Source organism: Urocampus carinirostris, chromosome 4, assembly GCF_059441175.1.
Source record: "Urocampus carinirostris isolate Australia breed hairy pipefish chromosome 4, RoL_Ucar_1.0, whole genome shotgun sequence".
Taxonomy (NCBI): Eukaryota; Metazoa; Chordata; class Actinopteri; order Syngnathiformes; family Syngnathidae; genus Urocampus; species Urocampus carinirostris.
Genome location: NC_142352.1, coordinates 47669733 through 47696237, shown reverse-complemented (window position 1 = coordinate 47696237; position 26505 = coordinate 47669733). Strand labels below are relative to the sequence as shown.

The following is a 26505-nucleotide window of genomic DNA, read 5'->3' as shown; positions in this document are numbered from 1 at the left end:
CCTGTGGGAAAAGACAAAGGATTATTCTTAACAATGTGTTCCTTTTATGGAATGAATGAAAAAGCCTCATCATCCTGGTGTGATCGCTGAAATCAAAGTCGCGCATTTTCACTCTCTCGCCGCCTGTCTGTTGGTCAAGATGCGTTCAAGTGTCACACTAGTAGCGTGTGTCCTTTGGGTGGCGCCTCCTCTACGTGCTCCCAATGTAAATTATTTACTCTAAATCTCATCAGCGTGGCAAAAACAGAGTAACAGAAAAGGGGAGCTGTCTGTGACAGATTGATGGCCTCTAAAGCAGTGCTTCTCAATTATTTTCTGTCAAGGGCCCCCTCGAAAGAAGAAATTCTTTTGCGCCTTTTCAAGATCGATATTTTTATTTGTTAAAGTGATCACTTAATATTTTGTTCATGTCAAATCTATGCCTTACCAGTGTGATTGGGTTTTAATTTCTTAAAGTGACAGTTATTTGGCTTAGTGCTGTCCGCTGCAAACATTTTTAACATAGCAAGCACAATGCTCTTTGCTCGTCCCCCTCCGTGGTTGCAGTGAAGTGCTACGTACGCTTTATCAAACTTCAGCTTAGCTTTCGGAGGTAGACTTTTGTTTGTCTCTTTACCCAGACTCTCTTCACCCGTCTCCTCATCCAGATCAAATATTTTTCATGGGGTCACTTGAGGGTCTGCTCCACTTCAAACTCAATGCTAATACTATTTGCTATTGCTATTTGAACTGCGTGGAGGCTAAATGTAAAAAGAAAACTCAAACACTGACAGTGAGAAAGCCACTGTGCCATAATGGAGTGGGGGTGCAATTGCACTTTATTATGGGAAAGTTAAAAAAAAAAGTTCCCCAAAGTCAGACGTGACGGAGACCCGCGCACCCCCAGGAGGGCTCGCCCCACTATTTGAGAACCACTGCTCTAAAGGAATACAAGATAACATACTGCATGCGTCATCACACAAACCAAAAGTCTTCCAGTTGGGCGGTAAGATGATGGGCAGGCAGTGGTGGTCTCTGATGTCCTGCATTCCCACCGGATCCCCCCATGAACCACGCATGAACGTAAGCCCCGAGTGTCCACCTTTTATGGTCTTATTCCAGGTACTTCCTGCCCTCAGACGGAGAACTCGGACCCTGGGCGGCGGGCTTGGGTCAAGAGTTTCAGGCGACTCAGACGCAGTCCCGTGAAGGGGTTGCACCACAGCAGAGAGGGTGGACCCCCAAACACGGCTTTCATTCCATCCCATCTAGTGCGGCGCTCCCAGGTGGGCTTTTCATTTTTGAGACGTTCGATCTCCTGCAAAAGCCGGAACTTGGTTTTTAGGGTTTGTACGCCTTTTGTCATGGCAAAATTTAAGCCCTTTTAATGGACTTTCAAAGCCAATTGTTCCCGTATTATTAAAAGAAATCCAGTGCTGGATTTTTTGGGGGGAAATTCGATGACTAAAATAAAGTCACTATTTTGCTGCTTGTACATACTATTTGAGACGTTATCAACAACAATGAACTTTCTTTTTTGTTAATGTGCTGCTATGAACTGACATGAATTCCACCATTCTGCTTCAATAATGCATGTGCAACTTGGCTACGTCACACTTGTTTACGAACACTGAAAGGCCTCTATAAGTGTTGGGAAATAATGGAGTTCAATACGGAAGACCAAAAAAGAAAATTACTGGATGTATAAAAAGCTGAAAAATGAGCCAAATTTAGCAGAGTGCATTCAGTCTTTCAATCGATTGCTGATTTTTTGCTTTTAGTTTTACTTATTATAATTAATATTTTGTGTTTTTCAGGAGATCTGTGCCCAAATTGGTTTAAATAAGGTTGCAAATAGTTCATTTATTTTGCATTTTATCATTCAATTATAGTGCTGAAGAGTTAATATTTTTAATATGTATTTTATTGTTTTGTATTTTCAAGAATTTTGTGTTGTTGTTCAACGTAAAATCTGTTCAGTGTGTAAAAAGTTAAAGTCATGTTTATGTTCATTTGTATAGCCCTTAATCACAAAGAGTCTCAAAGAGCTGCACGGACCACAAACTATTGCAAACCACAGACTATTATGACACCATCACCTGATCTAAAACCTACACGAGGGCAAATAATACACAGATAATGTCAACATAAAATATAGGTTATTCAATTGCTATAGAATAGAAGTGTGTTTAAACCTTTCCACTGAGGATGCAGATCGAATCACAGGGGAAAAGATTTTTGTATTTTACAATTCTTTTGTAGATCTGGGAATATTTTGTTTTCTTTGATTCCCTGCATAACATTTGAAATAAGTAATTGGTAAATAATTTGGCGCATATTTTTTTATTATTATTGATAATAAATCATTAAAAAAAAAGAGACAAAAGACTTGGCTCTTCTCAGTGAGCCGAGCCAAAAGAGACTGGTTTCTAAATAGATCTGTCCTCTTGGCTGTGACCTGTAGGGAGTGGTGACGCTTTACATGTCAAGCCACCAGAGCAGGCGTGTCGACGGCTTTTTCGCTAACTTCTTTAGAAATTATGCAGACTTAATGTGTGGTCAATTGAATCAAACTGCCAAGAAACATGGAATTGGCAACGACTAAAAGCATTTTATGCTTTGATTTCTTTTTGTTCACAATCTGTCAACCTAAAACTGCTCAGCAGTCTAGTCAAGTCAAGTCATTTTTATTTGTATAGCCCTAAATCACAAAGAGTCTCAAAGGGCTTCACAGATTATTACACAGTCTACAAAAAATGATTGTTCTGCTCCCCAATTCTAACTATGGAAATGGCAAGAGGATGATAAATGATTCAGTTAAGAAAGATGCATGAAAAAATACAGTGTAAAAAGTATTTGCCCCCTTTCGGAATTCTACGCTTTTTTGCATCATAATCACTCACAAAGATTTTAGATCGTCGAACCAATTTTAATATCACAAAGAAACGACCAAAGGAAATAGAAACTTCAGTTTTTAAATTTCGATTCAATTTTTTAAAGGCACAAAAATTGTAGACCTATCTGGACTTATGTAAAGAGTAAATTAAAACTTTTGGGAGGTGTGCAGCCTGTTACATCTGGCGTAAAAATGACACAGCAGAAAAAGAACATGATGCCAACAGTAAGACTTTGTGGTGGCAGTGTGATGGTCTTAGGCTGCTTTGCTACATCAAGACCAGAACAACTTGCAGTAGTTGACGGAATAATGAATTCTGGTGTTTACCAGAAAATCTTTAAGAAGAATGTCCAGCAATCAGTTTGTGCCCAAAAACTCAAGCGCCTTTTGATCATGCTGCAGGACAACTATCAGAAACACACCAGTAATTCCATCTCTGAATGGCCCCCCCAAAAAATAAAATAAAATAAATTCTGGAGTGGCCAAGTCAAAGTCCAGGCTGCTGTGGTGTGGCCTTAAACGTGGAGTTCATGTTAGAAAACCCTTCAATATGGCAGATTTGAAACAAGTTTGCAAAGAAGAGTGGTTCAAAATTCCTCCACAGCATTGTGAAAGACTGGTCCAACTTGCCATTAGGTTCAGGTACTTTTTTAAATAGGGCCAGATAGGCCTAGATTTGTTTGTGCCTTAAAGAATGGAATCAACATTTTAAAACAGCATTCTGTATTTCCTTGGGTCCTGTCTCTGTGAGATACTAAAATTGGTTCTATGATCTGAAACCTTTGTGAGTAATTAATATGTTAAACGGCACCAAACATGAGAGATCGAAAATGTGTTTTTTGATACTGACCGTCTCATCATTGCAGATGGAGTGGAGCTGCGTACCGAACATGACAGCAGTGAAAGTGAGGAAGAGGATGGCTTCAAGACAAAGGAAGATCAGTAGTAGCACAGAAACACCTGGAGAAAATTCACTGCACTCTGCGACAGATGAGACAAAAATGTGTTGTTTGTTTTTGCCGTTGCCTAAAATAATCTCTCCAAGTCATCCTCTCTTACAAAATTTTTTTTGTCATTGTGTTATTAATGTAAAAATAATTACTTTAATGTAGTAAATAATTGAATATAACCCTAACCCAATCTAAAATGTCTGCCTTCTGGTTGATCGTGTTTTGCCACTTGAATAACGCAGGGTTCTTACACCTTTTTCATGGTCATATTCAAGTCCCGTTTTAAGAACGTTCAAAGGAGATTTTCCAATTTCTCCAGTACTTATTAAAGAATAATTCTGTTGTGAATCATGCATTTTGCAGAGCCACAAATATTTTTGAGATTCACCACTGGAAAACACTACAATAACTCTTTGCACGGCCCATAATACATTTCCATAGTACGTAATCTTACACTCATACATACTTCATAATGCCCATGTACCTCTTCCTCTTAGACGCTTCATAAGACAACATCAAACAAACTAATGCCAGCTGCAGTTAATCACGAGGGAATAAAGAATGCAAATGGAAAAGTAAAACAACCACAAGGCAGTGCCAGCCTAATTTTTAAGTAGACTTGTTGGGAAACATGGGAACAATTTCAAGGATTTACAAGCACTTCACCCAAAATGTAAGCACTTTTCAATCCCTGAAAACACAACATTAAAATTGAAGCATTTCCAAAGATCTCAAGCACCAGGACAAACCCTGATAACTTACCATTCCACTGCACTTTAATGCATGTGAAAAAGTGCATACCGCTGAGTCCAAGTGCATGAGCAGAAATCAATGCTATGTACATCTAAGAAAAAAACATAGCCAATCAATTCAGACATTTTTGATGCAGTTCCTGAACAGTTTCCATTGGGAAACCCAGGGCACTTACAGTAAAAAGAACAAAGAATCTCTGATTCTTTTCTCCCACACAGTTATTGACCCAAGGACAGTGATGATCCATCTTCCGAATGCATCTTTTACAAATACTGTGGTGAGAAAAAATATTTATGAAACTGATTCTAAGGTACAGTTCAATTGCTTGACTTGACGGACCTGCAGTGGTGTGCTCTCTCTGGTTTGATACAGCAGCACTTGGGGCACTTGTAAATGACCTCCCCAGGCTTTAGCTGCAAGCTCTCCATGTACTCTTTGGTTGCGTTGCCCTTTGGAACTGCACCCTTAAGAATCACAATTAGTGGGCAGGCGGATCAAAAACAACAACCACAGTTCCTACATCCTAAGACAAGTTAAATTCAAGTCTTTTTACAACTTAATTTAATGCCTTTTGAAATGAAATTTAAGACAAAATCAACAACGACAAAAACATGACTGTGAAACAAACAAAACAAATAACACCACATGAATTAGATGCAACTTTAAACAAAAGTTCCAGTTGAAAACTTTCCTCTAAACATAGACCTCTCCAAAGTTTTAGACATTGAAAACGGTAGGTAAAAAGTTTGCAGTACTACATGGATCATCAGTCAAAACTGGCTGAAAACTACTGATTCCAAAGAACTCTTCTGCTTCATTCATGATGTTGCAAGAAAAAGGACTTTTTGGTCAAGTGTAAATCTTTTTTGAAAAACATAACACTGCTATATTCATGACCAATTTTGCCTGTAGGATCAAAAAAAAAATCACATGCTTGGGAAAAAACTAAGGATTGACCGATATGGGTTTTTCGATATAAGAAGAGGCGGATAACCGATATACATTTGCTGTTAAAGCTTAAAACTTAAGAAATATTTAATAATGCATAAAGAAAGAAAAAATATTTGTTATATGTTCAAATAAAGCATTATAAGCGCAATGAAATGTTTTACAGGTAATAATTTAGAATTTCAACACAATTAACCTGACTAATCTTTCGTTTTCACATGACAAATAAGTGTGAGGATATACACAGGGAAATCCAATAAAACCATGTTATCAGTCATTGTGGCCTGGCTACAGCAATCAGTGAACTAGTATAAACAATAAACACACATTACAATATGGCTGATCTAGTACTCTACATAAAGCGTACTTGTGTACTACTAGTTGTGGTAGTGAACATTGGTGTAACCAGACCGTTTTGGGGGGGCTCAAGCACCCCCCCAACATCACAACATTTTTAGAACTCTATTTTCCTTAATATAGGACAGGATAAGCTTAAATGTGATGAAAAGGCTAAATAAATAATAAAAAAAAGGGAAAACAAAACAAAAATGTGAACGACGCAGAGTCGGAAACACTCCTCTGCTTTTAAATGGTTCAGTCCATTTGATTCAGCAATGCGTTAAGATGTATTCTGATAATCATGTAGATTCTCCTCATCAGTTGACCACATTATCCTTTACTTTTAATGGATTATCTACAAACCATTCATTATTAAAATATGAATTGATACTTAATTCTTATCTTCTTGGTAATAAAAGTTGTATTTGAGAATACAGAGGTCGATTATGTATTTATTATTTATATGGACAATTGATTAAATATGACTACATTTTTGTGTTTACTATTAAGACTCTTAAAAATTGAATTTAAGACATTTAAATGTCAAATAATGCCTTACTTTTTAACTTTTTAAGGATCCTAGGGAACCCTGAACAATCAGTTATTGCCGCAACACAATTATTCGATGTTAACAAAAAAAAATTAAAAAATCGATAAAAAATAGTTGACAATGAATTTAATTGTAGACTATGGTCGCCAGAGACGATTTTCTAAAAGAGAGGCAGTTCTCCATGAATCTAATCTCTGATAGGAGTCGCTTATGCACAATAGCGTTTCTGTCTCGAGCTGTAACATAATCATACAGAAATGGCAGTGTCAACATTAACTACGCGTAACAAAACTTCAAGAGTTGGGGGAACATTTTAGCTGGGATACGGTGAATAAAGGCTACTTGCAAAGTTTGCAAAACAGACTGGCATATCATGGCGATAGATCGGTGACCCACGAAAATTTGAAAGAGAACCCGAACGTTATGCCAGACTGTGATTAACGAATGTATTTTAAATTAAATGCAAGCACTCTGAAGAGCCAACGCCAGTTGTTAAAACTTTGAAATCAAACTGTTGAATGCCTAAAATATTTTGTTAAATACTTTGCAGTTGACCACTGAGTATACTTTACAAAATGCACATATTTGTTTTATTTACAGTTCTGCTACTGCTAATAGGCCTGCTCTTGGTTTACAGGTATAACAACTGATTTCAATGTGTTATTAATTTGCCTATCTCTAAAAAATAGACAAAGTTTATTTATGGATTAACGTCCTTACTGACTGAGCACAGTGCTTAATTGGTTATAGATCTTTATTTAATTTGGTTACAAAAGTGCAGTATGTTTTATGAAAAAATGCAACTTTCTTCATACCCATTTTTCTTGTGTTTAATATAATTTTCTCAATAATTAAATCAACTTCATGCTAAATTTAGAAAAAAAAATCATGTTTATCCAATTAATCGACTAATGGCTTAAAGTCTGTGACTGTTCGACTATTAAAATTGTCATTAGTTGCAGCGGTACAGTCAGTAGAGCCAGATCTCCCCCAAAGCTGAACTAATAAGAGTAATTGTCGAAGGATTTTGTAGCACACAGACATACTTACCGGATCTGATAACATCGTTCGCAGATGCGAAGCCAGTGCGAGCACGGCAAGGGCATTGAAGGCGGCTCCGTTCAGCAAAGAATACCAGAAGTTCTTGGCGGGCAGCAGCATGACAAAGTTGACGACAAATTCGGCATAGAGCACCAGGAACCAGGTCATACTGGCGCACACTATACCACAGCTGTCCTGGATAAACCACACTGTGCGGTTGTTGGCCGTTTGGTCCGCATGGGCGCCGCCGACTATCACGCCAGCCGCAAGGTTGCCCGTTTCCACGTCGCTAACCGCAGACAGCAATGGGTGGTGCTGCTCCATTTCTCGCAGTCGATGGTTAGAAGAGTGCATGCTGGCTTAAGGAGGGAAACAACTGTGCGTGTTAGCATTAACAACATTCTCAAGGTTTCCTAATTTTCCTCATGCTGAGATTTTTCGAGTTTTTCCTTGCCCTCGTGTAGGTCTCAGATCAGGGGAGGTTGTAATGGTTGTTGTCTGTGCAGCCCTTTGAGACTGTTTGTGATCAAGGGCTATACAAATAAGTGACTTGACTTGCTCACTATGACAAGAAGGTACCTGCTCTCTCTTGCCTATCATTGGCACCTTCGACTTTGCACAGTGTCAATATCATGTCAAACCAATTAAATTGAATAAAGGAGCTCATTTGTGGATTTGAGCTGATCAGTTTATGAGTTCAATTTATTACTTTGAAAAACATTTTGTTTTCAATTTTCAATCAAGCATTCGCAGAACTTGTCGGCTTATGGGGTTAATTTGGTGTGTTAAACACATGCAGTCATCATGTTCTTTTAAAACAGGCATGTCCTAAGTCAGGCCTGGGAGCCAGTTACGACACGTGATCAATTTTTTACTGGTCCATGGCCTCTGTCATAAAATTAATATTTGGCCTGCCAGTAATGTTGACTGCAGTATAAAATAGATATGTACCCAAAAAAACCCCCAGAAGAAATCCACTATTTCACCGGATGATAGCAGTAGCCCTTTGGCCACCTTGTACTTGGCTTTCTGTGAGAATGTTAGCCTACCCCATTTCCGAAATTGCAACTGTAAATAAAAAAAAGGAAAGTTGTGAAGGCTGCCGCTTCCAGGACATGTGGAAATTTGAGTGTTTTTTCACCAAAATCAGAAACAACTGCATCTGCTTAATTTATCAAGAGATTATATTACATTCTTTGAAAACAGACATAAAGAGGCACTGCCAGACAAAACATTCAGACCAAAAAACCCTAACTGGAAATGAACGCTGTGAAAAGGTGAAGTAACTATGATCAAAGCGGCGCCGCCACAAGCGGCAGCCTTTCCAGCAGCCTTTCCATCAGCTCCGTGTTATTTTGCACTTTTTGTGATTTATTGTTTTAAGTGTCTGCTTCTATCTTTGATGTTTTTCGTCCCGTTTGACAACTACTTTCTATCCTATCGTTATGGGTCTTAACGCACAAAAATGTGTTAATTCGAGGAATCAACTCCTGGCCCTGAAGAATTATCGTGCCGGCGTGATGAGGGGGACTATCGTGGATGTGGAGCCGGAGCTAGCTAAGCGGCTAGCAGCGTTATAAGTCTGTGGTACCGTCCATAATCATGGGAAATGTGAACTCTCTACTAAATAAGACCGACCCACTGTGCTGGTGGAAAACATCAAACCGTACAGGGAGTGCAGTTTGCTATGTTTTACGGAAACGTCTAGCATTCCCGGACGCTAACGTGGAGCTACCCGGCGATAACTGGCTTCAGCGTTGTTAGACAGAGACACGAAAGCCTGCGGGAAGCGGAGAGGAGGTGGACTCGCCATCTACGTGAACACGAGGTGGTGTAACCCTGGGCACAAAGATTTCCATCGGCTGCAGGGACGTCGAACTTTTGGACTAGCGTGTGAAGTCATCGACTCCGCTGCTGCTAAACTACAACACAGCACCCCGAGGGCATTCTGTTAATAAACAACAAAGGATACTGCTGGAAGTGTAAATTTCCCTACAGGGATGAGAAAATATCTATCCATCTATCTATCTGGAAGCTGTTTTAACAGGACCGCAGCGCTTTTTCACAAGACCCTGCGTTTCAAATTAAAATACAGTGGGACCTCGCTACTTCGCGCTTCGACGTTCGCGGGTTCAAAGCTTTGCGGGCCTAAAAAATAATAATAATAAAAAAAATAAATATATATATATATATAAAAATATATATATATTATTATTATTTTTTTAAAGCATTTTTGAAGGGGCGCCGCTACTTTGTGGTTTCATGTTCGCGGGTTAAGAGCTTCGCAAGTCTAAAAAATAATAATAAAATAAAATTTAAAAAAAAAAAAGTTTTTTTTTTTAGAAGAATTTTTGAAGGGGCGTCGCTACTTCGTGGTTCCATGTTCGCGTGTTCAGAGCTTCGCAGGTCTAAAAATAATAATAGAATAAAATCATTAAAAAAATTATAATAAATTTTTTTTAAGCATTTTTGAAGGGGCGTCGCTACTTCGCAAATTTTCACTTTTCGCGCATGGTTTTGGTCCCCATTAACCGCGATAACCTAGGTCCCACTGTACTACGAAGGCGAGCTAAAAGGGTGTGGCGCTAATCGCCAAGCAGAGCAAACCTTTCATGGATGGTCAATTTATCAAAGACTGTTCAAAGAAAGCTAGGCTGAATAGTTGGCCCGCACACATTTTCAGCTAACCAATTCTGACCTGCTTTCTGAAAGGTTTAGTGTGCAATATTTAGTGCCTGTTCTACAAAAAACTTTTCAGTAGGAAAAATAAAACATTAATTACTACGCAAAAATGCATGCACTATTATACCAGTGTAAATATTTATAAAAAAAAAAATTATAAGTCACATTTAAAAAAAAAAATTCACATAGTGAAAGCCCTACCTAAAAGTCGCCCCAATGTTTTTCTGGCATTTTGCTGCTGCACTGTGCTCCTGGCACCGTTTTTTTGTTTGCGTTAAGACAATAAAGTGCCATCGCTGGTCAAATACTACCCACTGAGGCTTCGATGTCCTTTTTGTATAGCCAAATTGAACAAATCTGCGGCAACAGAGTGATTTCACTTAAGGCACCGAGTCTGGAGTTAATTTAACATTTTTTGATAAATAGGGGAGAGGAGCAATCGTCTTTGCTTAAATTTATGTTTCTGGATTAAGAATACTGAGCAGATTACAAAATATGTAAGAGAATTCATCACCAAGACTGCCGTCAGTCAGACATTTTGCTTAAATACGTATTAACAACCGATAACAGTATTAGTAGGCACATCCGTCACAATTCTTTTCATTCTCCAAGGAGCTTATGGCTTTTTACAAGGTTTCTGAAGTTTCTTTTTCATCGTACGGGGTGTTCCAAAAGTCTCTGGCATATTTTGACATTTAATATCTCAGCAAATATTAAAAATATAAAACCACATTTGGTAAATTCAGAAAGCTTGTAATCTTCATTTGTACATGGAATGTTCAAAGATGTTCATTGCAACACCATGACACACATCAAGCAGATTCTTGCCAAACACATCCCATCATTGCATTGTCATTGCTTGCAAGCGATACTGTTATTCTTGTTTTACTGTTATGTGCTATGTCGAAGAAAGCTGTCTACGGATCATTCTTCTTTTCAAGGACAACAGTTGATGATGAAAAACTGGTTGATGGACAAATTGAGTGGGAAACATTCTGGTACCACCACACTGAAGCTTCGGTTCGACAGTTTCTGAACACAACACTGTCAGACAGATGGATTGGACAATATGGGCAGAATGATCACTATCATATGTCCTTGCACCCAGCTCTCACACCATATATATTTTTTTTTTGGGTGGGGATTTGTGAAAGGATTATTGGTGAATGTGAACTCTCTTCCAAGAGACAGGGATAAGCTGAAGGCACGAATAACAAAAGCTGTTACAACCATTGACAATGCAGTATTGGGACGCGTTTGACAAGAATTTGACTATCTGCTTAATGTGCGTCGTGTGACCAAGGGTGCTACAGAACATTCAAGCATATTCAACCAAGGATGTTTGCAGGAGGAAACCTAAACAAAATCAATGTCTCTCTTTGTAAGTGATCCTGCACCAGAAGTGCAAACAGCTCTAATGATTCTTGATACTGGCGGCTGTCTTTCAGCAAAGAGACAAAGTCATCAGAAGAAGTAGCTCCAGAAAGAACATGAGGCCTATTCTAACAAGTTTAGTATGCAACCTGCAGTCCAGGATAATGAATTTATCCATCTATCCATTCTCAGTTTCTCAAATCGTTCATTGGGTTACAGCTAGAGTGCTTTAAAGTCCCTCTCTGCTTTCAACTTATATACCGTAGAATTCAGACTATATACACACACCGTAAAATTCAGACTATAAGGCGCACACGGTACATTTTTTTTTAAAGAAAAAACATTTTGTACATACATAAGCCGCACCTGACAATAAGCCGAATATGCCCACTCTGAAACATGAAATATATACAAAGAAAGACAGTACACAGAAAGTATTTTAATAATATGCGGTACCTTAACCCCTTAATGTCTCGCCGGCCTGCCGGCGGGCTGTTGAACTATTGATAAACAAATATGTGTATGTACGATGACGTTGCTTCTTGTAATCCATTTGATTCGCCACGATATTTCCGTTTACCAATAAACAGACTCCCTAAAATTATTCCCTATATGGTATTTAGCCCTCCCCTTTCAAATGACACCTTTTCCATGAAGAGGGTCTGTTAATGCTAGATTTGTTTATGCACAAAGCACAACGTTACATTAAACTTGCATCTTCCTTGACACATATGTTCCTCGTGCCTCACTCTTATCTTTAATGCTTTGGCACCCCTGGTGGCTGTTGGAAAGAATGCGTGAATTGGCCGCATCGTTGCGTAAGCCGCTAGGTTAAAAGCTAGGGGAAAAAGGCGCAGCTTATAGTCCGAATTTTACAGTAAGTACCTGCACTGCTTCTTTGCATAAAATGCCCACTTTTATCTGATAAACCTCTGTTTTTAAGAGTATGGGGGAAAAAAGGACTCAATACAGTAATAACAAGACAGCTCAGTGAAGACTCAATTCTAAATTGTTCCAGTCACAGTTATGTACGGAAATACTTAAAGCCTGTTTCGGGGTTTATGTTGAGGAGAAACCCTACAACTAACAATTTTTAACATAAACTAATTCACTGGGTCTTTTTTGTATCGAAGTTATGAAGACTTCACAAAGGAACTGTTGGCAAAACAAATTGTGTAGTTCAAATTATATCTTTATTCTTAATGGTTGGGTGCGGCATTTAAGGATGCAATCATGACTAAGCCAGCATATAGCTGCAGAGTAACACATGAATTGCATGCAAGTACATGGCATGTCTTAGACGCCATCAAATAAACCATTCATTTTTCATCTTTTTGGTGGTTTGCTCCGCCTCAAACAGGGCTGATAAAAGTAAGATAAAGGCAGATAGGTGCAATGAAAAAAAAAGCATAAGGGCCCTTCTAACTCAGTTGGGCATTGTTAACACATACTTAATAGGGAAAACTTTTAACTTTTTAAGGACACCTCAAAGTACGAACCGCAACTTTAAATGCCTTTCTGACTTTGTCACTTGTATACGGTGCCAAGTGATCAACTTAATGTTTTAGTTGGCCAAAAAAATACTATCGGCATAATAACTATTTGCAGACGTAACAAGACAACTGGGCTACAGCTCTAGTATTCCAGTGGATATACTGCACTGGGATGTTTAAATACACTTTACGGAGCAGCTCTTATAAACAACGCAATAACCATACATCCCATGCGTTGAAGCAAAATTTTCTATTGTTAAACAAGACAAAGTTGCAGGCTTAAGGAGTGGCAGGATACACTTCACTACTTCATGGTATTGATTCTTTTTGCGGTCAATTAGGAGGGGGGCTAGTCAAGAAGAGCAGCTGTTCTACCAGCTGTCCACTACTACTAGTCCAGAAGGGACCACAACGCATTAAGAATAATTCCAAGCAATTCATAAATCCAGAGTAAAGTAGCACAAATATTTGAGATTTTGAAACTTGAACTTTACATGGAATCATCTACCTAACAGTGACCATAAGTGCTTGTGCAGAAAAAAACACCAAGGACAAAACAGTTTTTTGGGGGTCATGTTTTCATTGATGTAGACTTCATTTCCTCTAAAATTATGACCTTTTTAGTCTGGAAATCTGTTGATTTCTGTTTGTTATTTTCAAGAAACTGGTAGCAGTAATCAACATTTCTTGGATAAATGTTTATCTTAAGCTCTTGGAAGTCACTTGTTCGGCTATTCTTTCTGCATTTGTTTCGAAACATCATTTGCAGCTTGTGCCTAAGTACGCAATGAATTTGATGGGCTAAAAGATAATTCAGACGACTGTTTTGGTCAAGATCATGTACATGATTTTGCAATGCTTTGATGAGTGGATCTCTTACATCTGCAATTTTATGTAGTCTAACTATTTTCAGATATTTATATCTTCCAAGTTTGCCTACCATTTTTTCCGTCTTTTTTTCCAGCTTGTTGAACTTGTCATTTAACTCCTTAAACTTGTCTTTCATATCCTTACATTCATCTTGCATGAAAAGTTGTAGCTCTTGTATCTTATCAGTTGTATCCAATTTGTTTCTTTTTGACATCGTTTTTTATTTTTCCTTAAGTTTTGATCTTGCAGGTCTTGTTTGTTTGACACGTGCTCTGAACACACGCAGCAAATCAGAATATTGGCTCGGCTTTAAAAACAAAAGGGTGAATCGTGTGAAAACAGTTTTTTTTTAAACTCCATTATCATGCTGATTTAAGAACTGCCCTACGTTCAAAAAAAGGAGTGAGCGTAAGTTGTAATGGTTATTTGCCTCTTTGTGTCAGTCCTGTGATTGACAAACTCCATCCACCGAATGGACAGCTTGCTCACTGACCCTTATTAGAAACTACTTCAAACACAAAATAAAACCTCCCATCATTATTTCCATTCTTAGGCTCCTCCTGCTTGGCACTGACTGTCAAACTCCAGGAATGCAACTGGTCGAGCTTCCACAGATAATTGTTGAGAAGCGTGACTAAAAATGACAACAATGAAAATGTACCTACCTAGAATGCTTCCTCCTCACAAAAACATGTTTAGGTGTATGACTTCAGGGCCAGCATGAGATTTAGAGCGAGTGTAAGATTCTGGGCAAAGGGTGGAAAAGAAGAAAGATACACAGTAAACAGAATGAATTAAAACAGCCATATATCTTGTATATGTATATTATAGATTACTTGCTTTATTTGGGATGCTAGTGATGGTTGTTGCCTTTCCAAGCCAACTTGGGCAAAAGGCAGGTTTACACCTTGGACTTGTCAATCATTCACTGCTTACTTAAAGACTAACAACAAATTGGGCAAAAGTAATGGACCTTTTTTCATTGTCAGGGTAAAAGAGAAACCCAACGAATTCCATATTTGTAAAAACACTTGGGGCTTAACCGATGCCAATCAAGTAAGCAAATACTGTAACTTTTTGGGTGGCACAATGGCTTTTCAATATTCCCGAACAGCATTGATAAGTCATTGTACCACCAAAAAAGGAATTCATTTATGGAATGATTTAGATAAAAGGGTCTCCAAAGTGGTACCCACAGGCATCAGAGTTCCCCCTAAGGATAGCTGAGGTGCCCGCAGACCCGCTCCGAAAATATCTCACCAGTCTTGGGTCATTGTGAGTTTCTAGTAAAAATACAAAATCGTGGTTGACTGAGTCTATTCAACCATACTTCCAATAATTAACTTAGTAATGACATACAGTAGTAACAACATGATTAGTTATTTAAGAAATGCATATCAAACTGGGTGCCCTTTGCAAAAATTAGTAACAAAAAGTAGCTATCACCTTGAAAAAAAGGTCAAACAACCCTAAAATAGGTTATGGCTTTAAAACATCATTTTTAAATATCAATTAAGATATATATATATATATATATAATATATATATATATATTATATATATATAATGCATTTGTTGATGAATATACTAAAGAGAATTAACGTATCAAGCAAGAGTTTCTTGGATACAAAAGTAATCTCACGCTGTATTGCGGTTTACTTTTTGCGGTTTCGCAGATTTTTATCGACCATTGCGTCCCGAATTCTGATCAGCTAAACAGTCGCTCCGCCCATTTTCTGCCTGCGTTTCATTAATGTTGCGGTTTAAGTTGTACACAAACAGTTTGAAGAAATGTCATTACATACGTGCAAATCTTTTTCAATTTTCAGTTTTTCTTAAAGCAATGAAGTTAACGAAATGTTCTGAACTGGTAAAGGGACCAAGAGGGAGATTAAGCTGCTTTTTAATCGCCAGCAAAATTGGACTATGGTAAAGGAGAGTAAAATAAATTTTGCGCTACACTTTTGTTTTCCCCATATATAATTAAAACAGACCATTGATAGATGTTATTGAGTCGCCCAAGCTTAAACAAATATAAATCGTATTAATGTAAGCTAATAAAGAATTTCGAAGATTGGATTTAGGACATTTTAGTGGCAATTAAGGCCTTACTTTTAGAATAATGAATTCAATGCCTTTTGAGACTTTTTTTTTTCAAGGATCCACAGGAACCATGGAGTGGCATAATTGCAGGCCTGAAATGTCATTCATTTATTTTTCTAATTTCCCCTTTGTGAGGTCTGTTTTCTGGTTTTGATTTGAGTATTTCTTGCAAAAAAAAGAATATTGATAGCAAGTTAAAAGCTTTTGCTTCAGCCTACTCTCTTTAGGCACATGTTTATGTATTATATAACTATATAGTACAGATGTTTTTTGTGCAAATGCTTTCTTCATTTTGTGATCTAGTGGTTGACGTTGTTTTTTTCTGCTGTGCCCAAATAAAGAAACACACACATGCGCGCGCACGCAGTCCTCAGCATAGCACAGTTCAAAACTCACGTCATGTCAGATGGATTATCAGGTCCTTGCATGCAAACTCGACATATACTACAGTGATGTGCCACGTCTTTGTCATACTTGATACAATCATACTACCAGAGTCAAATTACTAATACTTCGGATCAAAACCTCTGTGTATTTTTCCATGGCGATGATGGCTATTTGAAAGTATTTTGATACCAACTAACTCCCGTTTTAGTATTTGGGACAACCATATCACATCTGCCCTTAAAACTAGCTACTAGGGTATGCCACCACAGCTAAAGCAACACTGCGATTGGAGCCCCTCCCCTCATCAACCAACGAGTATATCATCATCGTCTCACGATTTTATCTAAGCAAGCCCAGCTACCGCGTGTAGACCTCACAGAATTTAACGAGTGACAAGTGTAAAAATCCAATAGGTAAAAAAAAATCGAGCACGAATGTGATAGCTTTACATTTTTTATATGCTACCGGACAGGTGGCTACATTTTGCTAGCTTTTGAGGGAAATGTCTAGCTAGGCTTCGCAACCGCCGGATGTCAGAAGAGTGAAATATGTTCTCGTAGACGTACCTTAATATTGCTGACATAGTGGTTAGAGGGGTTCCTTTAGATCCATTTTGAGTGCTTCATAATAGGTGGGGAACCACTCGGGGACTACCGGAGCCGCGGAGGGGGGTAGTGACACATCCCATCGGAGCTTCCGGGATTCGGTTCCTCTTCGTGAATGACTGAACGGAGTAGAACAATGTATAGGCAATGGCGCCACCTAACAATATTATAATGCAATTGCAACTGTAGCTCCGACAGAGCGCACTGCTGGACAGGAAATCAGCTTAAAAATGTACCTGATAAAAAAGTTCATTTATTTTCAATTGTACGGTTTCAACATTTTAAATTGTGTACGTATAAGAACGTTAAACGGAAAAAATAGATAGAACTTGGGGTTTTGTTAGACCGCCCGTCCGTTATCTGCGCAGCATGTCTTCAATAGCATCGCAGGGGTGCTGGAGCCCATTCCAGTCATCTTTGGGCAGTGGGCAGGGGACACCTTGAACTGGCTGCCAGCCAGTCGCAGGGCACACAGAGACAAACAACCATTCTTATGCTTACTCATACTTATCGACAATTTGGGCTGGCCAATTTACCTGACATGCATGTTTTGGGAATGTGGGAGGAAACTGGAGTGCCTGCAGGAAACCCAAGCAAACACGAGGAGAACATGTAAACTCCACACTGGAAGGCTGGTAGCTGGATTTGAACCCATGATCTCAGAACTATGCCATGGACGCGCTCAACACTTAGCTGCCGTGCTGCCTTTGTTAGACCAGTGCTTCTCAAATATTTTCTGTCATGCCCCCTTTGGGAAAAGAAATCCCCTCACCAAAGATCAACCTTGTTTAAAGTGATCACATAATATAGGTGGGGACAAAACAAATATTGCTTGATATTGGTGGTAGCAAGTGCCAAGGGAGAAGACTTATGTTTGTCTCTTTACCCCGTCTCTCTTTGCCTGACCCCACATCCATTTTAAATATTTTTGTCATGGGGTCATTTAAGGGCTTGTTACACTTCATGTCTACACTTCATACTCAATGTTTATACTCTGTGCTCAATGCACTGCATGGAAACAAAATACTCTGCTACTAAGAACGCCACTGTCCCCTAGTGTAGTGGAAATTCTGGTAAAGTTAAAAAAAAAGTTTGCTGAAGTCAAACGCGCCTGCACTTCTCTTGACGGAGCCTCGTGGTCCACTATTTGACAACTATTGTGTTAGACCGATTTCGTTTCGTATGTGGATCGCCTTGGTCCCTGGTAGCTGGCGACAACGTGATATTTGATTTCCAATATAAACTAGCAAATGTTATCTTCTATCAAACCTTTACTTTTGCACGTACTGCTTTGCCTTTCTCACTTTAATGACGTCAGTGAGAGTTTTTAGCCGTGTGAAGAATATCCCTAAAGAAGGGATGTCAAATTCAGTTTGGCTCTGGATCCAGACTTTTGGTTCTCAGGTGGGCCATACCAGTAAAAGAATGTCAGGTTAACATCTTTGGCTTACTGTAGTTTTTCAGTATCATGCTTTATCCTTCAGCATACTTTCATAGCTTACCCTGCATATTATAATTGTGGGTGACAAGGGATTTTTTTTCTCAGAATAACACATTTAGTCACAACAGCTCACAGTGTTTGGCATTGAATGGGTTAACTGGTTTATTTTAATAGTTGAGTGAAGGCCTTTTATTTATATTTAAGTCTATCCTGTCCTTTATTCAGGAAAACAGAGTTTCTAAAATGCCAAAATATTTGGGGGTGCTGGTTCTGCCCATGGCTGACAGAATAGACGCCTGAAGTTTCACCTACATGTCAGGCAAAAAGAAGCAAGTCCTTCCTGTCCACAGCTTCCACCATCACGTGTTTCCCAGGAGTGGATTACTATGAGGCCAAACAACACAAAGCTGCTTGTCCTCCCCCTCCCTGGCCCGTCTGCCGCTGTGCACTGGCGACCTGTAACTTCACTGCAGAGCCACTATCAGCTGTCTAGTTCTAAAGAGGTGCAGAGAAATACCCCTGCAATCCTCTAAAGCAGATTAAAGGCTGAATCAAGCGACTGAAGCCTTTTCCATTTCCAGGAGTGTCACACACACACACACACACACACACACACACACACACACACACACACACACACACACACACACAACCCCTCTCTCCCCCCTGGTAAATGAGCATCTAACGAGCCATTCAAAAGAGCAGTGACAAGCTACCATAAATGAACTTCCCTCACATCCCTCACCTTTTGAGATTATGTATTTTAATTTTTTTCTAACCAGGGTGTCGGTAAACATTAGTGTGCCGTGAGATCTTGTCTAGTGTGCCGCAGGAAATGGCCTAATTTTGTCTTCGAAAAAAAGCATGCAATTTTTCAATATCATTGCTTTCTTGCAGTGATCTCCAAGTAACTGTTACATTCATCCATATCAGTAGGTTGCGATAGATAAGTATTTTTAAAATTGGCTTAAAATATACTTTTATTCTTTAATAGCTTATGAATTATGTTGACCTCAGGAATCTGTCAACCGAGCATTCTGTTATCACCTTTTTTCTGATGTGCTGTAATAATAGTCTGTAGTCTGTATAGCATATTCTCATGATTAAGGGCTGTACAATTAAAGATGAGGTCGCTTGTGAGCTATTATACGAAATTATATTTGATATTTAATATTTTATTTTGTTTGAAGAAGCTGTTTATGATTACAATTGAAGAAAAAATAGTCAACTAAAGTAAAAGACTTGCACATAATTTTGTTGATTTAATTATTTTCTTATTTATCAAAAATAACCCTGAAAAATGTTAGAATATAGTAAAAAAATAATTGTTACACTGGCCGACATTTTTTTCCTAAAAAACGCAAGATAAGAATAAAGTTAAACTTGGAAAACAGGACAAAATAAAGGAAAATCCCCCAAAACGCAGCAAGTTTATTTACCCAAACGAATAGCATGAATTATTTCCTAAACCACGGTGACCAGCCATGATAAAAAAAAATTACTTTCAATGTAGACTACAGTAATCCCTCGCTGTATCGCTGTTTATTTTTCATGTTTTTGATACTTTGCTGATTCTCACCATGCATTGTGTTCTGCAGCAGACAACACACAGCAAATGCTTTCACAGGGGCAGGTTGCAGAAGGCGGTGTGTTTGTGTGTGTGTATGGGTTGCGTTTGAGTGACTGCTTTGTGTGTGCGACTGTGATGGACTGGTGTCTGTGTTCACCCACCCAAAACAAACTGTAAAGCCCGGCTGCAGCTAGTAATATCACACAGAGACAACCCAAGGAAATATAAAATGCAGTTTTGAAATGTTGATTTCATTTATTAAGGCACGAAAAAATCATAACCTTTCTGCCCTATTTGAAAAAGTAATGGCCCCCTGAACCTAATAGGGTTTTGGGCCCCGCTTGGCAACGATGATTGAAATCAAGCGTTCACAATAATTGCTAATAAGTCTTTTGCAACAGTGTGGAGGAATGCCGCTTCAGGACGATGACAGTGTGGTTGATGGAATAATCAATTCTGGTGTTTACCAGAAGATCCTGAAGGGTAATATCCGGCCATCAGTTGTGCCCTCAAACTCAAGCGCCTTGGATAATGCAGCAGGACCGGACAACGAGCCGAAACACACCAACAAGTCCACCTCTGAACGGCTGAAAGAAAACAAAATGAAAGTTCTGTAGTGGCCAAGTAAAAGTTCAGATTATAATTAATTCAGATGCTGTGGTGTAACCTTAAATGGGCAGTTCATGCTGAAAAACAATCCAATATGGTAGATTTGAAACAATTTTGCCAAGACAAGTGGGCTAAAATTCCTTCTCAGTGTTGTGAAAGACTCATCACAAATTATCGTAAACATTTTATTTTTCTATCGCTGCCAAAGGTGACCCTTTTAGGTTCATAGGGCATTTACTTTTTCACAAAGGGCCAGATATGTTTTAATTTTTTGTACCTTGATGATCGAAACCTTTGTGAGTGATCAATCTGCAAAAAACACGGAAAACAGGAAAGGGGGCAAATACTTTACGACACTGTATGTACCAGCGGTCATAATAAAGTCGTCTGTGGTTGGTGTTCATGAACCAGCGTCCAAGCCCAATGGACTTTCGATTACCGATGCATCAGTGGCCTTGCATGTGATTAAATAATAAATGTTAAGTGCTCATGCAACAAATAGAATCGCCCTTGTGCATTGCTATTTCCATGCACCCTTATGTTGACATTTTGGCTTTTGGAGTATAATGAAGTGAACGCAAAGTGAGAGCAGGGAGTGGAGTGGTGTGACGTGCTCTCCTCGTCAGCATGCGTGTTACTGCAGTAATGGGAAATAGAGGGAGTGGAGTTATATCATCAGTGTGGTGCCGGGGCAAAAAGCATATCTGAGGAATGAAATATTATTGACACGAAAGCGAAAATTATACTTGAAAAATGTATATTCACTGTTAAGTATAAACTTTAGTAGACAGTCAAAATAAGGCAAGAAGACATCAGTAGATTTTAAACTTGCAAGGAGGACTGGGAGGAGGGCTCTAAAATAAGAAAAATTAAATCCCTTCCTTTAGCTCTTTTCCAAGCCCCCTCATTTTATGAAATTGCCAATCTTACAAAAAAGATCAGCCTTATAGGATGGGGAAATCAAAGAACATCAACATGATTGGCCGATAGCGACAATGATGCGATAGTCAAAACAACGAACAACAGTGAGTCCATATAATATAATGAAATATAAACAAACTAGTGACAAACTTATCAACCAATCACATAGTTTTGACCTGCATTTTGATGCGCTAATACAGAATTATGGACACAGCTTAAAAAAACAAAAAACAAAAAACATAGATGGTACTATTTATCATTCCAGAAGAAAGACACAATATATGTATTATACGTTATCCGGTTTGCCAAAGAGTGCAAAAACAAACACCAGATAAGTGGTAAAATACATTATTTTCCATTGATGTGTTCTCAGGTGAGGCAGGCGAGGCTGTAAAGTTCTTTCTCTTTCAACTTCACAATGTATTTTTTTTCCAAATGGTGTATTTTAACACATGATGGATATCATTAATACAATCAGTGTGTAATTTATTACTGTACTGCCTCGAAACAGAGGGCAAGAGTGAAAGCAATTATTCTGATTTGGGGCACACCTCAGCCCGAAACACTAGTATAAGCAAGCTTAAAGCAAGTAAAGCCATCCAGTAGTACATATCTAGTTGCATGAACATTTTGTATAGAAGAATTACTGATCTAGCGATGCGTTTATATAAAAGGAGCAGTATGCAAAATATTACCGTCCATAGAATCTGTAGATGCAGAGTGAAGCACATAATTATTTTGCCTCATGGTGAATGGCGATAAAGAGACCAAGGATTCTGATTTGGTACACACCTCAGCCCCAAACTATACAATTAGTGATAATATTAGAAAGCTAACAGCAAGTCAAGCTTTAGGTTTCTTTTTTCATAATAGAGGATTACCTATCTGTTGATAATTCTATTCAAAAGGAACAGTGCATAGACTTAATTTTCAAGTTAAGGTAAGACAATAAAACATGTTTTTTCTATGCTACAGCTTATAAATTGCTTTCTTGCTCCGCCAATCACATGATGAATAAGACGTATTGTAGCGAGCAGAGACGGGAGTCGTAGGCAGAGTGTCAAACAAAGGTGCCAACGAAAGCTGCTTTAATGACATTTAAACTTGCAATCACAAAACAAACACCAGAGTGGCTCGAGCCGGCCCAATTAAGAGTCCCCCTAGGAACTCGCTAACTAAACAATGGTTCCGTGGGTGAATTATGTAAAACCCACTACACAAGCCCCCCCAGAATTCACCCATAGTCAAAGTCTCTGTCCCTGGTTGGGACGCTGACCCGGCCACTGCGGGTACAAGGAGCTGGAACAGCGGGGGGGTGAGAGCTTGTGGACTCAGTTGGAGAGCCCACAGGTGCTGGGGGCGGAGGGTCAGAGTGGGTACCCACGGGGCCGGAGGGTCGTGTCGCAGGAGGACGGCCGCGCCGTGGGGCTTGGGCCAGTTCCAATGGCTTGGACATATCCATGTAGGCAGGCTTAACCCTGTCCACGGAGACAGTCTCTGGCCTACCACCAATGTCCACGACCATGGTCTTGTCACCATGCTGCAGGACTTTAAACGGTCCATCATAAGGAGGGCGCAATGGTCCGCGGTGGGCATCGTGGCGAATGAAAACAAAACCAGCCGAGCGCAGGTTGGAGGGAACCCGTGAAACTGGCCTGCCGTGTCGCGATGTGGGGATAGGCACAAACGCTCCTGCAGTGCCCTGCAAGATGGACTTCTCCCTGGATGCAGCCCAGGGTGTCGTTGGGTCTGGGATGAAATCACCTGGCACCCGCAGCACTTGACCGTAAACCAACTCAGCTGAAGAGCACTGAAGGTCCTCTTTGGGAGCGGTCCTCAGTCCCAGCATGACCCAGGGTAGCTTATCGACCCAGTCCCCATCGGTCAGGCTGGCGCGCAGGGCCGCTATCATCGAGCGGTGGAACCGCTCGCACAACCCGTTAGCCTGGGGGTGGTAGGCAGTGGTGCGGTGAAGTTTGACTCCCAGGCTCTCGGCAACCGTGTTCCACACCTCGGAGGTGAACTGTGCGCCCCTGTCAGATGAGAGATCTGCAGGGGGTCCAAAACGGGCGACCCATGTGCCGATGAACGCCCGGGCCACATCGACAGCTGAGGTGGAAGTCAGCGGAACTGCTTCAGGCCAACGGGTCGTCCTGTCCACCATCGTCAGGAGGTAAGTGAAACCGTGTGAAGGGGGCAGTGGGCCCACCAGGTCAATGTTAACGTGGTCAAACTTCCGTTCGGGGATGGCGAATGGTACCAATGGGGCCTTGATGTGACGGTGCACTTTGGCGCGTTGACATGCCACGCATGAGTCGACCCAGTCCCGGACGTCCTTTCTCATCCCTTTCCACACAAACTTCTGGGCCACTAGCTTAATGGATGCTTTCCTGCCAGGATGAGACAGGCCGTGTATTGCCTCAAAAACAGCCCGACGCCAGCCAGCAGGGACAAGCGGCCTAGGCCAACCCATGGAGAGGTCACAACAAAGCTTGGCCCCTGAGTCTCCGACCGCAACCTCCTCCAGCCGCAAACCAGTGTCTGAGCTCTTGAGCGTTTGGATGCCGTTATCAGAAGCCTGGTCCACACTCATACTGGAATAATCAAGCCCCAATTGCACAGCGCTGATGGTTGCTCTGGACAGGCAATCCGCAACCACGTTGGACTTCCCAGCAATGTGCCTGATGTCAGTCGTGTATTCCGATATGAATGACAGCTGGCGCTGCTGGCGGGCGGACCACGGTTCGGACATCTTGGACATGGAGAACGTAAGAGGCTTATGATCAACAAAGACGATGAACTCACGGCCCTCCAAGATGAAACGGAAGTGGCGGATCGCCAACCAGATGGCAAGTAGTTCTCTGTCGAATGCACTGTATTTACGTTCTCTGGGGACCAGCTGGCGACTAAAAAAGGCGAGTGGCTGCCAAGCATTGTCAACCCACTGCTCGAACACGGCACCCACTGCTAGGTCTGATGCGTCTGTAGTCAGTGCGACTGGGGCTCCGGGAGCTGGGTGAGCCAGCATGGCTGCCTGGCACAGCGAGGTTTTTGTGTCCTCGAATGCCTTGGTCCTCTCAGCGGTCCATTCAACAGCTTGATTGGGTGACCTACCCTTGAGGGCCTCGTAGAGTGGGCGCATGACATCAGCGGCTCGGCGAATAAACCTATGGTAGAATGTCACCATGCCGAGAAACTCCCTGAGGCCCCGTGCTGTTGGCGGCAGAGGAAAGGTAGAGACAGCCTCTACCTTAGACGGTAGGGGGGAAGCCCCATCCTTGGTGATGAGATGCCCAAGGAAGTGGATGGAGGGTACGCCAAAAACACATTTCGCGGGATTTATAATCAGGCCATGCTGACTGAGCTTGGTGAAGAGGTCTCTGAGGTGCTCCAAGTGTTCCTCTTCTGAGGAGCTGGCAACAAGGACGTCGTCCAGGTAGACGAACACAAAAGGCATGTCCCTGAGCACTGAATCCATCAGCCTTTGGAAGGACTGAGCGGCATTTTTCAGTCCGAACGGCATCCTGAGAAATTCGAACAACCCAAATGGAGTTATCACGGCCGTCTTCGGTATATTTGAGGGATGCACTGGCAGTTGGTGGTATCCCCGCACTAGGTCCACCTTGGAAAAGAGAAGTTTGCCCGCCAGGTGTGCAGAGAAGTCTTGAATGTGCGGGACTGGGTAACGGTCGGGCGTGGTAGCCTCGTTAAGGCGGCGATAGTCCCCGCATGGGCGCCAGCCACTGCGTGGTTTCGGGACCATGTGTAGTGGAGAGGCCCAGGGGCTGTCTGATCGGCGAATGATGCCGAGACGTTCCATGTTCGCAAATTCAGATTTAGCAGCTGCTAGTCTGTCTGGATTGAGTCGTCGGGCCCTGGCATGAACAGGGGGCCCCTTGGTCTCAATGTGGTGCTCAACCCCATGTCTGGTCGTGGAGGCTGAGAAGGTGGGCTTCGCCAGACTGGGGAATTCAGCGAGGAGCCGGTGGTAAATATCACCGTCCAAGAGAGAGCTGGACAGACCCTCAAAATTCCCTTTGTCGCGGACACACGCGAGAGAGGAGAAATTCAATGCGTCAACGAGGCGGCCATTTTTCACATCGACAAGTAATCCATTGGCACACAGAAAATCTGCACCAAGAAGAGGAAAAGCAATATCCGCAGTGACAAAGTCCCATGTAAACTGCTGACCCCCAAAACACACGTCCACTGTCCGTGTCCCGTATGTGCGGATGGGGGTGTCATTGGCAGAAGTTAATGGAGGTCCATGTGTTCCCCCCCGCACATCGTCCACATTGGCAGGGAGGACGCTCCTCTGGGCGCCGGTGTCACACAAGAACTTTTGGCCGGAGATGGCGTCCCGGGTGAACAGTAGCCGGTTTCTTGCGCCTGCACTCACGGCCGCTACAGAGTGCAGAACTTGAAGTTTCCCGTCGCGTTGGAGGTGCAAGGGGGACGGCACTTCTTGGCCTTGGACCCAAAACGTGCATGGTAGTAACACAGACCTGACACCTTCTGATCGTCAGTGGCCGCGCGTGCCTTGCTGGCTGGGGGCGTCGCACTTGATGGTGTGTAGGTGCGTGTAGGGGCCAGCACCTCATGTATGTATCTATGCGTGGCCAGGAAAAAACGGTCCGCTTCCTCTGCCAATGCACGCGGATCTGTAATGGTTGTATTCGCAAGCGCCGTCTGGACATGCGGCGGCATGTGACCCAGAAACAGTTCAATGAAAAGAAAATTTGTCTCTTCGGTGCCAAGCAAGTTTAACATCATTTCCATGTGATCCGATGGCTTACTGTCTCCTAAGCCCTGAATAGCAAGGAGGCGTCGAGCACGCTCAGAACGCGACAGTTCAAAGATTCTGAGGAGATATGCCTTCAGTCCCTTATATTTATCCAGTTCAGGAGGGGATGTGATGAAACTCACCGCTCTGGCTGCAGTTGAGCTCCCCAAAGCAGACACCACGTGGTAATAGCGAGAGTCATCATTAGTGA

General features: G+C 41.2%; 1 protein-coding gene across 2 annotated transcripts; it reads right to left on the bottom strand.

Moving 5' to 3' along the window:
* Positions 1-767: 767 nt before the first annotated feature.
* zdhhc7 (zDHHC palmitoyltransferase 7) lies at positions 768-17090 on the bottom strand. 2 transcript variants are annotated; one of them, XM_088334746.1, is made up of 8 exons: positions 16932-17090; positions 14541-14621; positions 7466-7815; positions 4918-5042; positions 4754-4850; positions 4588-4669; positions 3726-3856; positions 768-1297 (listed from the first exon to the last, which is right to left on the bottom strand). In XM_088334746.1, exons 3-8 carry the CDS (start codon positions 7808-7810, stop codon positions 1115-1117), a joined length of 963 nt encoding a protein of 320 aa, XP_088190872.1. In that variant the 5' UTR covers positions 7811-7815; positions 14541-14621; positions 16932-17090; the 3' UTR covers positions 768-1114. The 2 variants fall into 2 exon arrangements, with proteins under 2 accessions (XP_088190872.1, XP_088190874.1); XM_088334748.1 differs by having other exon boundaries at positions 7466-7811.
* Between the last annotated feature and the right edge of the window lie 9415 nt (positions 17091-26505).